The sequence below is a fragment of the Pseudorasbora parva genome, chromosome 6 (genome assembly GCF_024679245.1).
Source record: "Pseudorasbora parva isolate DD20220531a chromosome 6, ASM2467924v1, whole genome shotgun sequence".
Lineage (NCBI taxonomy): Eukaryota > Metazoa > Chordata > Actinopteri > Cypriniformes > Gobionidae > Pseudorasbora > Pseudorasbora parva.
The window spans coordinates 30,222,767-30,236,935 of record NC_090177.1 but is presented as its reverse complement, the minus strand read 5'-3'; the positions used below and the strand labels follow the sequence as shown (position 1 = coordinate 30,236,935).

The following is a 14,169-nucleotide window of genomic DNA, read 5'->3' as shown; positions in this document are numbered from 1 at the left end:
GACTACAATTTTAAATTGCCATGTGAGAACACATTACATTGAAATATGCACTTCAGTAAGCTGACAGAAAGCACTAACAGGTTTAATGCCTTAACATTTTTAACAAAATTAATGTAAGGGACAAAAATCTAGTAGTGATGATCGGTTAATGCCTAATGCATGTTGAAGCCTGGCACACAATCAACAAGCGAAATGAAGCGTTTCCAGCAGATGGCACCACAAGCTTGTGCTGCGCTAACATTTACATGCATTTGGCAGACACTTTTATCCCAAGCGACTTGCATTGCATTCAGTGTACACGTTTTTACATTATTGTCAGTTGTTGCTTTCCCTGGGAATCGAACCCATGACCTTGGCGTTGCTAGCACCATGCTCTACTGGTTGAGCTACAAGAAAGCTAACAGAATATGTACCATTGTGTGTGTATTAGAAAATGTAATATTCTGCAGTCAATATTAAGTAATTGTTGAAGGCAATTTTAAGTCATCATACAGTAACCAGCACTTACCCCCTTTCATAAAGCGCAAATGCCTCTCACTCTAGGCTGGTCGCTATGGTTGATTTAATGAGTCACGCACGTGACGCATGGAGACACAGGACTGATTATTCAACTTAGCCAATCACGTTGACAGGAAAATAAACATGATGAAGCGATGGCAAGTTTAGGGAAAATAGCGCAGTAAAAATAACGATACATCACTTAAAATGTACTCAAGTAAAAGTAAAAGTACACTGTTTTTAAACTACTTAAAAAGTACAATTCCTGAGAAAAACTACTCAATTACAGTAACGAGAGTATTTGTAATTCATTACTTTACACCACTGTTAATCGCACAGCTCTAGTCTACGGTTTACCATGGAAACCGCTATATGACTGCTGTTCCGTAAGTGCCACCTACTGTCAGAGAGTGAATTTACATTTTCATTAGTCTCTCATTTTCAGTAGTCTCTCCTTCATTAGTTCCATAATGCTCCTCATCTATGTTGGGGTTGTTCACAGTGTGAAGACAGGCCTCTTTCGCAGCATACAGGCAGTGTTGTTGAATTGAACCTCAGCTTGTGTGTGTGTGTTAAGAGACTGTACACTCTTCGCAGCGGTGGTTAACTGACTGGAGAGGAGGATGCATTGCCGAAGCAACGGCTCAAACAGAAGTTTAGCAACTAATTTGAAGTGGGCTTTGGCTGAATGCGTGTTGCACATTAAAAAATGGCAATTTCCTTCGAATATCGAAGTTAGTTTGCTTTTGCTTTAAATTTGGCAAATTCCTGGAGAGACTTATCTACTTTAAAACAGTAATTTTACTGTGCTACAATATTGTCCAAAGTTTGGGGTTTACAGGTGATGGTCATATAATTACAATATCATCAAAACGTTTTTTCCCCCACTAATTCCATTCAAAAAGTAAAACTTATATATATTATAAAACATGTATTATATTATTTCATTACACACAGACTGATATATTTCAAACGTTTATTTCTTTTAATTTCGATGATATCTGACAGCTAAGGAAAAATTCCTAATTCAGTATCTCAGAAAATTTGAATATTACTTTAGATCAATACAAAGAAAGGATTTTTAGAAATCTCTGCCAACTGAAAATATGAATATAAAAAGTATGAGCATGTACAGCACTCAATAGTTGGGTCTCCTTTTGCCTGAATTACTGCAGTAATGCGGCGTGGCTTGGAGTTGATCAGTCTGTGGCTCTGCTCAGGTGTTATGAGAGCCCTGGTTGCTCTGATAGTGGCCTTCAGCTCTTCTGCATTGTTGGGTCTGGCATATCTCATCTTCCTCTGCACAATACCCCATAGATTTTTATGGGGTCAGCAGTCCTGTTATAAAATGAAATCTGCATCTCCATAAAGTTGGTCAGCAGGAAGCATGAAGTGCTCTAAAACGTCCTGGCTACATTGACCTTGGACCTCAGAAAACACAGTGGACCAACACCAGCAGATGACATGGCACCCCAAACCATCACTTTACACTGGACCTCAAGCAACGTGGATTGTGTGCCTCTCCTCTCTTCCTCGAATTTTAGTTTTTTCTCAGATAGCAGTTATAATCATTAAAATTAAAAGAAATCAACATTTGAAATATATCAGTCTGTGTGTACTGAATGAATATAATATACAAGTTTCACTTTTTGAATGACATTAGTGAAATAAATTAACTTTTTGATGATTATTCTAAATATATGACCAGCACCTGTATAATGTTAATAATGCAAGAAACTGCTTATGTTTCAAACTATTTATACTGATCAAATGTTCTACTCATCATATAATCCTGATACCTCATGGTTTCCACACAAATATGAAGCAGCACAACTGTTTTTACCCTTGATTATAATAAATATTTCTTGAGCAATAAATCATCACGTTATAATAATTTCTGAAGAATCGTGTGACACTGAATATGGGAGTAATGATGCTGAAAATTCAGCTTTGCACCAGAGGAATAAATTACATTTTAAAATGTATTAACAGGGTACAATTTTAAATAGTACAATTTCAGATTATTGCTGTTTTAAGTTTTTTTTTAAATGTGTGTGTATATATATATATATATATATATATATATATATATATATATATATATATATAAAAATAATGATATATATATATATATATATATATATATATATCATTATTTTTATTTATATATATATATATATATATATATATATATATATATATATATATATATATATATATATATATATATATAAATAAAAATAATGAGATATATATATATATATATATATATATATATATATATATATATATATATATATATATATCATTATTTTTATCACATGACTGTGATGATGCTGCATTATAATAATGGGTGTTTGGGATCAGAAAAAAAAATCATACTTCTAAGCATGTCATTTAGGATTGTGCATCACCAAATAGCTCACAATACATTGCTATACATACGTCACCACAACGAACTTCATCACAATATCAGTTGGATTGAGACTGAAACCGAGCCTGGCGCGTGAGAAAGACACTCGTCTGAGAGCATGAATCTGCAGTATCAGTTTCAATCTCTCTAGCAGTCAGTTTCAGCTTTGTTTTCCGTACCACATCTCCTACAAGCAACCGTTGAGAAAGTCCAGTTTCAGAGAGTGTGCAAAAATAAGGCTTGTAGAGAATAACTGTAAAGAATATAAATGAACACAAATACATGAAATTATTGATTTCCATTTCGAAGGTCTGACGCAAAATAAAATACAAAAGCCCTGGCATGTTCTGGACTGGATATTCACAACTTTTTGACATCACGGATGTCAGAAATATTGGAGATCGAGGACAAATGAAAGTGTCAACAGTGTGATTTTGAGTTGGATGGATTATGGATGAAACGGGTACCCTGAACTCAAGCTTCAGATTGTGTATTTATTGTGTCTGTTTTTGCTTCAGTTCTCAGGAGAGTCACTCCCAGAGCGCACATCCTCTTTATAGCCACGGCGTGTGCAAGTGGCCAGGCTGCGATACAGTGTTCGGAGACTTCCAGTCATTCCTCAAGTGAGTCAACGGCTCTCATCTCTACATTTATTATTATGCTGTTTGTCCTGTTTGCAGATCTATGCAAGCTGAGCAAAGCGGTACGCGGCTTTGATCCAATTATCATGCGCTCGCTGCTCTTACAATACAATACAATATTTATTTATAAAGCACATTTAAAAACAACCAAGGCTGACCAAAGTGCTGTACATAGCAGAGAATAAAATGCAGAGCAGTACAGGACAAAAGAAACAAACTGAAAAAATAAAATAAAAATAAAAAGCAGTAATCATATCAGAGGCAATGAGCATCAAAAGCAAGAGAAAACAAAAAAGTCTTTAAAGAAGATTTAAAGATGGAAACTGAAGGAGCCAGTCTGATATAGACAGGCAGACTGTTCCAAAGTTTTGGGCCTGCAGTCGCAAAAGCTCTTTTATGCATTTCTATCCCTTTCACTCTGTTGTTTACTTGTTTTATGTTTTTTGTCCTTTTTCCGTCCTTCCACCTCCGCTCGCTTGTATATATGTATACCACCCATGTCTCCTTTATTTTCTTTCCATTTCCTTCTTTCTCTCTATTTCCCCTGTGGCGGTGCAGCCGTGAGGCCCCTCAGGGTTGAGCTCAGTGCACTGATAAACAGAGTACCCATGGTGATCCTGGCCATCCCTCCCAAAACAAACAACAGGAGGATGTTTATCTGTGCCCCTTCCACTGACCCTGACCCCTGCTCCTAGTCCGAGGCCCCGCCCTGTCTATTGCCACAACACTGCCTTTGTTCCTCAGCTCGGTCACAGTTCCACTATATAAAAACATTTCTAACCATCACATCACACTGAGATTCACGTGCCGTACCCAAGAATAAGGTGTTTGTGTTTTCAGCACAAATATTAAAATGCTGCAATCATGAAAATTGCATTACTTAAGTATTTTCAGAATGTAAAAAAAAAATCTCCCTCTCTTCCTTCAATACCAAATACATTACTGTACTTTTTGGTAATATAAATGATCAAGAAGACTTTCATGGATATATGTACATGATATGCAATTCATTTAATTGTCAATATTGTTAGGTTAGAGGGGTTGTTTGAGGAATTTGTTTGAACGAAAGCGTTGCACAGATTTTCTTTGAATACAGCACCCTCTACTTCTCAATAATAGTATTGCATCCTGAACAATCATGCTGATTATTAATATATGATATATGTAAGGATGCATTAAATGTATTAACTGACAGTAATGACATTTAATAATGATATAAAAGACTTCAAATAAATGCTTTTCTTGTGAACATTCTATTCGTCAAAGAATCCTTAAAAATGTTTCATGGTTTCCACAAAAATATGCAGCACAACTGTTTTCAATGTTGATGATTGATAATGATGATAAATGTTACTCAAGCATCATATCAGAATGATTACTGAAGGATCATGTGACACTGAAGATTGGCGTAATGATGCAAAAAATTCATCTGATCAATGATGCAGACATCAGATAAATAAATAATGTTTTAAAATATACTAAAATTACATTTTTAAATGTAATTTTTTGTTTGTTTGTTAAAACAGAAATATGTTTAAAACAATATGGTCAAATAAATCTATCCTTGGTGAGCAGAGGAGACGACTTTAAAAAAAACAATCTTTCACACTCCAAACTTTTGAACACTAGCACTGTATTATTATAATGCTTGAAGTGGTATGGTGAATGAATAAACTCAAAAAATAGTCTACACAAATGATCATGTTGTATTATTCTGTTGATAGTGTTTGCAAATAAAACTAGGTTTATTTTCAGAGACAACTTAAGGCAGTGCAGGGCAAGTTTATTTATATAGCACATTTCATACACGGTGGTAATTCAAATTGTAAGAGGAAAAAATATCTGTTTTAACTGTCAGTTAAAGATGTGTTTTATGAGTGTCTTGATGTATACTGAACGTCTGCATATGTCTGTTGTGTTTTTCAGGCATTTGAACAGTGAACATGCTCTGGATGACAAGAGCACAGCGCAGTGCAGAGTTCAGATGCAGGTGGTTCAGCAGCTGGAGCTGCAGGTAGACTTTTGCAAACATTCAGCACAATTACTTTTTCTCCAGACGGAACTGCTTCTTGATTTCCTGATATTTTATTCTGATTAGACTAAAAAAATGTTTGTTTTCTGCTTTGCATGCAGTTTAACATCCTGCTCTAATCTGAGCTCTAATCTTTTTCCTGCTCTGTATGTGCTGTATGTACACATGAAGAAATAATCTACCATGGCTCTATTGTGTTTGTGTTTGTCAAACAGCTCGCTAAAGACAAAGAACGCCTTCAGGCCATGATGGCCCACCTCCATGTCAAGTCTACTGAGCCCAAACCAGCCCCTCAGCCAGTATGTCACTGTGTTTACCATTTACTGTGTTTGATTAATACATTTCTGTACTTCTGAATACACTTAAGATTGCAGGTGAACTAATAAACCTATATTTTTTAGGTGAATCTGGTGTCCAACCTCACTCTTGCCAAGGCAACCGTTCCCAAAACCACTCCCTCCATGAGCCTATCCCAGAGTGCCACTGCGCCGTCTACGCCACTCACGTCACTCCCCCAGATGCCCTCTGTCATCATACCCACCAGCATGCACAGCATGGGACCCATCCGCAAACGCTACTCTGACAAATACAACATGGCCATGGACCAAGGTGAGATGAGTGACCTCTTGCTAACTGTCAATGTCTCAGCCAGTATTATACTACCTAGCCGTGTTTCCACTCTGGGGCCAAAAACGAGCGAGCGTGCTATTGCGTGCCAGGGTCAGTCACTTCTGCTGTTGCTTCTTCTGGGCTTCTTTAGGTACCTTTGTCCAACCATTGTGATGAATACACGTTTATGGAAAATATATACCAGAGGCTGCTTGAAGGACAAATCAATATAATTATAATAGTGTATTTATTTGGTTTTGTGTTTTATCCGTCTTTTCCCTTGTGCCAATGTATCCACTTGTAATAAAAATCATGCACTCTAGGTAAACTCCTGTTTTTTGCTTGTGAGCTTCATCTGTTGCTCTGGCTGAAAGGATAACCATATAGTGAGATTGGAGGGATCACTCAAAACTCATCAGATTGCATAATTTCCATGGGAAAATTGTAGAAACACTGTTTCTAAAGATTAGTGGTGTAAACATGATATTTTTTATTAAAAGTTGTCTAAATGTGTAAGCCTTTTGGACTTAAAGCCTTAATGGATTTTTTTGTGGATTCCTGTGATGGCAAATACATTGAAGAAGGTCCAAACGAATAGGTATGTTTTCTTTTTTCAAAGCCAAACGTTCACTCGCCATGCTCATTTTGCGCTCAAGCTAGTTTTCAGTCAGCTGGTGAAGCGGTGGAGTTGTGATGACGTTCTATGGAGGCGTCCGACAGTGGAAAAACAGCAACTGTAATGTAGTTATCTGGGCTGTACAACATGGATAGCCCTAAACCAGTATAAAGGCCTGTTTTCATTAAAGGAACACTCCACCATTTTTAGAAATAGGGCTCATTCAACTTCTTAACTACATTTATATATGTGGGCAAATTCATTTTTGTTTCAGTGCATGCATTATTTTAGTTGGCAGGGTCGCCTCTAGCTTGTATTTGTTGTGAATAAACAGGCCACAAGAAGTAATTAGGTGTGGGGGTTTTTTTGGGACCACTTTTACTCGGGACATGCTAGCTGGCAACATAGGATTCCATTCTTTATGCTAAGCTAAGCTAGCGGCGACCCTGCCGAACTAAAACAATAGATACAAAAATGCATTTGCCCACATATTTAAATGTAGGAAAGAAGTTGAATAAGCCCTATTTCTTAAAACGGTGGAGTGTTCCTTTAAGGACTATAAATATAATGATAGTTTAGAAAATTGTTCTAAAAAAAGAAAACATTGCTAGCCCTAACCCAAACCCTAACCCTGGATAAATGAAGTGTAACTAATGTAGCAGCACCTCTCTCCTGTGTCTCGTAGATATTGTGCAGAATAAGGAGTTCTACCTGAGTGCTGAGGTCAGGCCCCCATTTACATATGCAGCTTTAATCAGGCAGGTAAGAAACCATCAATCCAGCTCGACCACTGCGCCATCGTTTCTGATCTGACAGCTGTCAGCCAGGCTGACTGAACAAATTTATCATCAGCTTCTGTATGAGAGACATGTGTTGATCTTTTTTTGTGTTGATGAGCGACATTGTTCCCTTTTTTAATTTATAGGCCATTTTGGAGTCTCCAGAAAAACAGCTAACTCTAAATGAAATCTACAACTGGTTCACTCGAACATTTGCGTATTTCAGACGCAATGCGGCAACATGGAAGGTATTGAAAAGATGCACTAAAAAGACAAATCTTGATTGATTTTCTGTGCCCTGGATCAGTTTGTTCATTTATTCTACAATCTCAGAATGCAGTTCGCCACAACCTCAGTCTTCACAAGTGCTTTGTACGAGTTGAGAATGTGAAGGGGGCCGTTTGGACCGTGGATGAGCTGGAGTTTCAGAAAAGGCGACCACAAAAGATCACTGGGTAAGTGCACATCTGATCGCAGCGGTTTCATTTTCAAAAGTCACTGTCGCTAATGACACTGAGGTCTGTTTCTTCAGATCACCTCTGGTGAAGAACGTCCAGTCCAGTCTGGGTCAGAGTCCTGCCCTCTCTGCTCTGCAGGTATTGGTTCATTTCTACATGCGCTACCATTCAAAAGTTTGGGTTTGGTAGGATTTCTCTTATGCTGCATTTATGTGTTCAAAAATACAGTAAACATTATTAGAGTCTTCAGTGTCACAGTAGCATATTTAAGCTTATGATACCAGCGTTGTTTTTAGTGATGTTAAAATGTTTTTTCTCTTCAGGCAGCGATGGTGGACAGCAGTCTGCCCCTATATGGCTCGGCGTCCATGGGAGCGTCCAGTCTGAAGGTCCTGACCAGCACCCTGCATGAGGACATGAGTTCCCACGATCATGATGATGGCTCCCGCAGCGACTCCAGCCTGGAGCTCTCTCCTCTGCCCACACTGTGAGTCCACTGTCCTGCCTGTCTAATATCACTCACATAAATCCTGAGAACATTAGCCGCGTTTTAAAGCCTTGCCGGTTAAACATTTCATTTGCGTTTTACATGCGCTGAGCCTGTCAGACGCGTGATTACTGGACTAAGTAGCCTTACTGCGCTAATACTGGCAAACACAATATAAACACAGTCTGTTATGTCTAAAGTGAAGGGTTAAAACTTTACAAAAAGGGTAAAAAAGTGTCACATAATGAGTTACATGCCACATATGAAGTGTTCAGGAGTTACTATAAGCCTTTTTTTCTTTTGTTGTATTTTAGTGCTTAGTGCTGTGTCAGTGACTTTAAAGTTCATTTGTGCTGAAGTTTAAGCTCCTGGTTCACGTGAGCTGTCTGTGTTCACAGGCATCAGTCTCAAATTAAAGAGGAGCAGATGGAGGCCGAGGACTATAATGGCTCCATGTCTCCAGAGACAGAAGACCAGCACAGTCCAGACACCAGCCACAACCCAGAGTACAACGAAGAGCCGGGATTCTCCTCATCACCTCAGGCGTTCCAATGCTGAGATCCTTCGCTGATATCTCTCCAGTCCACCATCAGACTCCTGACACAGAAAAGTTACAGCTGCAACTTTTCCTTTTGGGAACAACCCTTTATTTATTGTTTCAAATGACCTGTTTCTGTTGATCTCACTGGTACTAAAGGGCTCCTCTGCGTTTGAAAAGCTCGCCCGTCAGCTCGCAGAGGACAAAGAGGGCGCTGTAGGCTACACGTCATCTTTGGTTTGTATGTTAAACACTACGACACCTGAACTGAATCAAATGCTTACCTTAAAGGGAAGATGGTTTCCCTGTCAACAGGAAAATTCACACCTGTGACTTTTTAAGCTGTCTACGACAAGATTTATTTAGCTTTTCACTGCAGCTGTGAATGCTGAACGAAAAGCTCTTTATTGTAAATGCGAGTTTGAATCACCTCTGCCTCAATACTGTAGGCTTCGTCGTCATCAGGGCCATCGCTTCGGTTCACAACCTTTTTATGGGTTCCCCGATCGAAGGCCCTGTGACGGTAACGTGTGGCCTTAAATTTCGGGCTGCTCAATGTTAGAATGGAAAATGAAATTGTGAATGTCTATCTTTTTTACCTCTTGTTTTTTCAAGATAAAAAACAAAACCAAAGGGGAACATTTTATAACCAGCACTTGATGATGAATGTTTTTCAATTGTAGTTTGATTTTGTTTTTTCACTTAGTATGTGTACAGAAGGTTACTGTATTTCCACTATCCAAAACATTTACGCCAACATAAAGCCTCGTTCACAACAGTCCCAATCATTCGCTTACTAGTAAAGCTGAACCAAACATTTCCTTTCCATATTTGAGTAGAGCCTCTTTTTTGTTGAAAGAATCAATAACAGTTACCAAAGATTGTGAAATATGTTTTAATATTGTGTACCCTGTTTACATTGTCCCTTTTGATATGGCCAAGACAAAGAAGTCTTCACTCGACTGGTTTAGATGAGTATGGGGTGCGTTTAATGTCACACTCGTAACATTTGAGCAATTTGTAAACTGTAATCATTTGATTTGACAACTATTAGATGTACCACACAGAAAGAGTTGTTGACAAGGAAATAATGCTTAATTGTTGACTGAATGACTTTTTACACGTCCAAAAAGAAATAGATGAGATCTATTTCAAATCAACTATTTCAGTTTGTTCAATACTTCTGAATAAATGGCCTTATGATTAATAAATTGTTGTATTTTTTATTCCCTATTTTTTCTCTCTCTCTCTCTCTCTCTCTCTCTCTCTCTCTCTCTCGTGTATATATATATATATATATATATATATATATACACTGATCAGGCATCATGTGATATAATCATCTGAAGGGAATAACACAGATTATCTCTTCATCACGGCACCTGTTAGTTGGTGGGCTATATTAGGCCGCAAGTGAAAATTTGGTCCTTTTATGTGTTAGAAGCAGGAACAATGGGCAAGATTAAGGATTTGATTGAGTTTGAAAAGGGCCAAATTGTGACGGCTAGATGACTGGGTCAGAGCATCTCCAAATCTGCAGGTCTTGTGGGGTGTTCCCGATCTGCAGTGGTCAGTATCTATCAAAAGTGGTCCAAGGAAGGAACGGAGGTAAACCGGTGACAGGGTCATGGGCGGCCAAGGCTCACTGATGCACATGGGGAGTGAAGGCTGGCCCGTGTGGTCCGATCAAACAGACAAGCTACTCTAGCTCAAATTGCTAACATAGCGGTGGAGGCAGTGTGATGCTTTGGGCAATGTTCTGCTGGGAAACCTTGGGTCCTGCCATCCATGTGGATGTTACTTTGACACATCCCACCTACATAATGCACCACGAAGCAAAAATAGTTCAGGAATGGTTTGAGGAGCACGCGTTTATGGTGTTGTCTTGGTCACCAAATCTTAATCCAATCGATCTGTAGGATGTGCTGAACAAACAACTCTGATTCATGGAGGCCCCACCTCGCAACTTACAAGACTTAAAGGATCTGCTGCTAACATATCGGTGTCAGATACCACAGCACACCTTCAGGCATCTAGTGGAGTCCATGCCTCAACGGGTCAGGGCTATTTTGGTAGCAAAAGGGGGACCAACAGAATAGGAAGGTGGCCATGATGTAATGCTTGATCAGTGTTAATGATGATGGTAATAGTGCATTGAAATTGAAATAATTCACATCACGAATACAGATTTGGTACCATGACTTTACATTTATTATATTTTTCTTTTGTGCATACACTGAAAAAATAGCATAATATAATAATAATAAAAAAATCATTTTCTTATCAAAATCCTTCCATGTAGTCTTTTTTTCTTCTTCTTACTTTCCAGGTCAGCTGCATGTGTGAAAATATATTACTACATACAAAGCTCAATAAGAAAATACAGAATACAATATATTAAAGTTGTCATAGACGTGTCTTACTATCTGTCAAAAACAGCAATAACTCGTTGATACAGGAAAGTAAAATAAATGGCACAGCTTAACTGAGTACATGGCCACACGTCTTTGGTTATAAACAGCTTCTGGAGATCATTATATAAAACATAAACTGTCAGTTTAAAGACTGAGTACATTCCAATATAATGTTCTACTACAAGACCCGACAGGCACGATGTGTGACGGTCAACTGACCAGGTTATGGTTCCTATACGATGACTTGTGGAAATGTGGATGGTTAGCCTATTTATGAACAGTGCGTGAAACAAAAGGGGACAAAATAAACTTCCTTTCTTCCTCCTACTTTAAAGGAAACCAGATTCTCTCAGGGTAATAATGATAATAATCACATGACCATCCGCCTTCTACCGTGACATCATACTAAATCTTCTTTATAGCGGAACCCCCGGCTGCTCGGCGTCACCACTACATGTCTGGACCTCCATCTGTTTCTCCATCTCAAACGCTCTGGAACTTTCTCTGTCATTCACAGAAACCGGGCCAGATTCAGAAACCATGGCACCTCCTTTCCAGTTAAAAGGACAAAAATACACTAAAGTGTTGGTGGATTAATATAATAAATGTCCCTGACCTTAAAGTGAGTACGCCAGAACAACATTAAGCTACATACAGTGGTGGTCAAAATTGTTGGTACCCCTGGTAAATATGATCAAATATGGCTGTAAAAAAAATAAATCAGCATTTTTTAAAAAATCTTTTATTTAAAAAAGGCACTAAAATCTGGGGGGGGGGGGGGGGGGGGGGATCACATTATGAAATAAATGCTTTTCTCTAAAACACGTTGGCCACAATTGTTGGTACCCCTAGAATTTTTCGAGTAAAATATCTCTGAAGTATATTTACATTACAGCTCCAATCAACTAAAGATGTTACAAATCTGCCTGAAAGAGGACGTGTGTGTATATCGTCCTAATGCACAAGAGGAGGAGAGTTGGAGTGCACAATGACTCTCCAAGGATCTCGCATGGAGAATCGCAGAGATTAGTTGAGTCGTGGGGTCAGAAAGCATAAAAAAAATTCAAACAACCCCTACATCACCACATGTTGTTTGGGAGGGATTCAAGAAAAATCCTCCTCGCTCATCCAGAAACAAACTTCAGCACATTCAGTTGTCAGAAACGACTGAAAAGTCAAAAGGGACCTGGTTCTGTGGTCAGATGAAACTATAAAATTGCTTTTTGGCAGCAAATCTACCAGATGGGTTTGGTGCAAACAGGGATTAAAAAGTACCCCACAACCAAGGCTAAATATACCACTGGATCTTTAATGTTGTGGGCCTATTTTCTTTGCTGGAGGTCCTGGACATCTTGTTCAGATACATGGTATCATGGATTCTAGCAAATATGCAACGATAAAAAAATCAAAACCTGATGGATTCTGCTAGAAATCGTATAATGGGCCGGGACTGGATCTCCCATCAGAACCACAATCCAAAACAAACATCAAACTCAACACACAACTGTCACTGAGCGCAAAATGAAGCTTCTGCCATGACCGTCCCAGCCCCCTGACCTGAACCCTATAGAAGATGAGTGGCTGAACTCAAGAGAAGAAGCACCAGCATGGATCTGGGAATCTGAAGGATCTGGAGAGGTTCAGTATGGAGGAATGTTCTCTGATCTCTGGTCAGGTGTTCTCCAAACTCCTCAGGCATTATAGAAGAAGACTCAGAGCTGTTATCTTGGCAAAAGAAGGTTGCAAAATGTATTTAATAAAAGGGTGCCAAAAATTGTGGCCAACGTGTTTTGGTGAAAAGCATTTATTTCAGAATGTGGTTTAAACCCCATTTTCAATTCTTTTACTTCAATGAAAGTTTAGATTTTTGTGAATTTTTTAAATAAAAAAATCAAAAGGATAAACAATGCAGATTTATTTTTTACTGCCATATTTGATCATATTTACAAGGGGTACCAACAATTTTGACCACATATATATATGATTGTGATGATTGACAGATTGTCATACTTCAGAGGCTGTTATTTGTGAAATTCATATGTTTGAGTGCATTTATATTTAATTCAGGGGTCAATGCAGTGCCTGAAATGTACATATTTTATAACTCTTGGTGGCTTTCATTAAATCATTTACAATCCCACGAACACCAAGAAAAGAAGCTCTAAAAATGCACACCACAACAGACGGTTGGCTTGGTTACATTCGGTATAGTTTGGCTTGAATGTCCTTTGGTATCATGTTAGTCAACAGTAAAGCTCGTCTTTGCCAGGAAGTTCCTGCAGTCTTTAGTTCTGAAGCCCTTAAACTTGACAGAAGGTGCAACACTGCAGTCTTGTGATGTGCGGCTGTGTACGTGAAGACCAACGCTCCTCCTCGTCCCCGGGGCCCTAGCGCCTCTGTGGAGCCAGCATTACTTTGTTAATGAAGTTGACGATGGCAGTCGCGGGCTGTTCGGGATCCAGCTCTGCGAAAAGATGGCAAACGTTCTCCACCGCGCTGCCGGGCTTCTTAGCAACAAAACCAAATACTCTGAGAGGAGGTAGAGAGAATATCAGTCAGTCTTACAATCCAAACAAGGAGAGAACGGGCAGACGGGATGATCCGTACTATGGTAATCTAAGAGTAAAATAGCATGCATAAGCACATTATCTCCTATCAGGAGCAACACAGAGAAAACGAGCGGT

At 38.8% G+C, this 14,169-nt stretch overlaps 2 protein-coding genes across 10 annotated transcripts in view; one reads left to right on the top strand and one right to left on the bottom strand.

Annotated features, from left to right (window-relative positions):
* Positions 1-10,282, top strand: part of foxp1a (forkhead box P1a) — a 73,519-nt gene extending 63,237 nt beyond the window's left edge. For both annotated transcript variants that reach the window (XM_067446641.1, XM_067446639.1), the window contains exons 8-17: positions 3,430-3,534; positions 5,479-5,566; positions 5,800-5,883; positions 5,986-6,193; positions 7,495-7,571; positions 7,735-7,836; positions 7,922-8,043; positions 8,121-8,184; positions 8,370-8,533; positions 8,932-10,282. In XM_067446641.1, the coding sequence (XP_067302742.1) occupies positions 3,430-3,534; positions 5,479-5,566; positions 5,800-5,883; positions 5,986-6,193; positions 7,495-7,571; positions 7,735-7,836; positions 7,922-8,043; positions 8,121-8,184; positions 8,370-8,533; positions 8,932-9,091 (1,174 nt within the window). In that variant the 3' untranslated portion in view covers positions 9,092-10,282. The remainder of the gene's footprint in view (positions 1-3,429; positions 3,535-5,478; positions 5,567-5,799; positions 5,884-5,985; positions 6,194-7,494; positions 7,572-7,734; positions 7,837-7,921; positions 8,044-8,120; positions 8,185-8,369; positions 8,534-8,931) is intronic.
* A 1,979-nt stretch (positions 10,283-12,261) lies between these two features.
* tns2a (tensin 2a) overlaps positions 12,262-14,169 on the bottom strand; it is a 65,130-nt gene continuing 63,222 nt past the window's right edge. For 7 of the 8 annotated variants that reach the window (XM_067446632.1, XM_067446631.1, XM_067446635.1 and 4 more), the window contains one exon: positions 12,262-14,014. In XM_067446632.1, coding sequence (XP_067302733.1) covers positions 13,873-14,014 — 142 coding nt within the window. In that variant the 3' untranslated portion in view covers positions 12,262-13,872. The remainder of the gene's footprint in view (positions 14,015-14,169) is intronic. The other variant, XM_067446633.1, reaches the window with a different exon arrangement.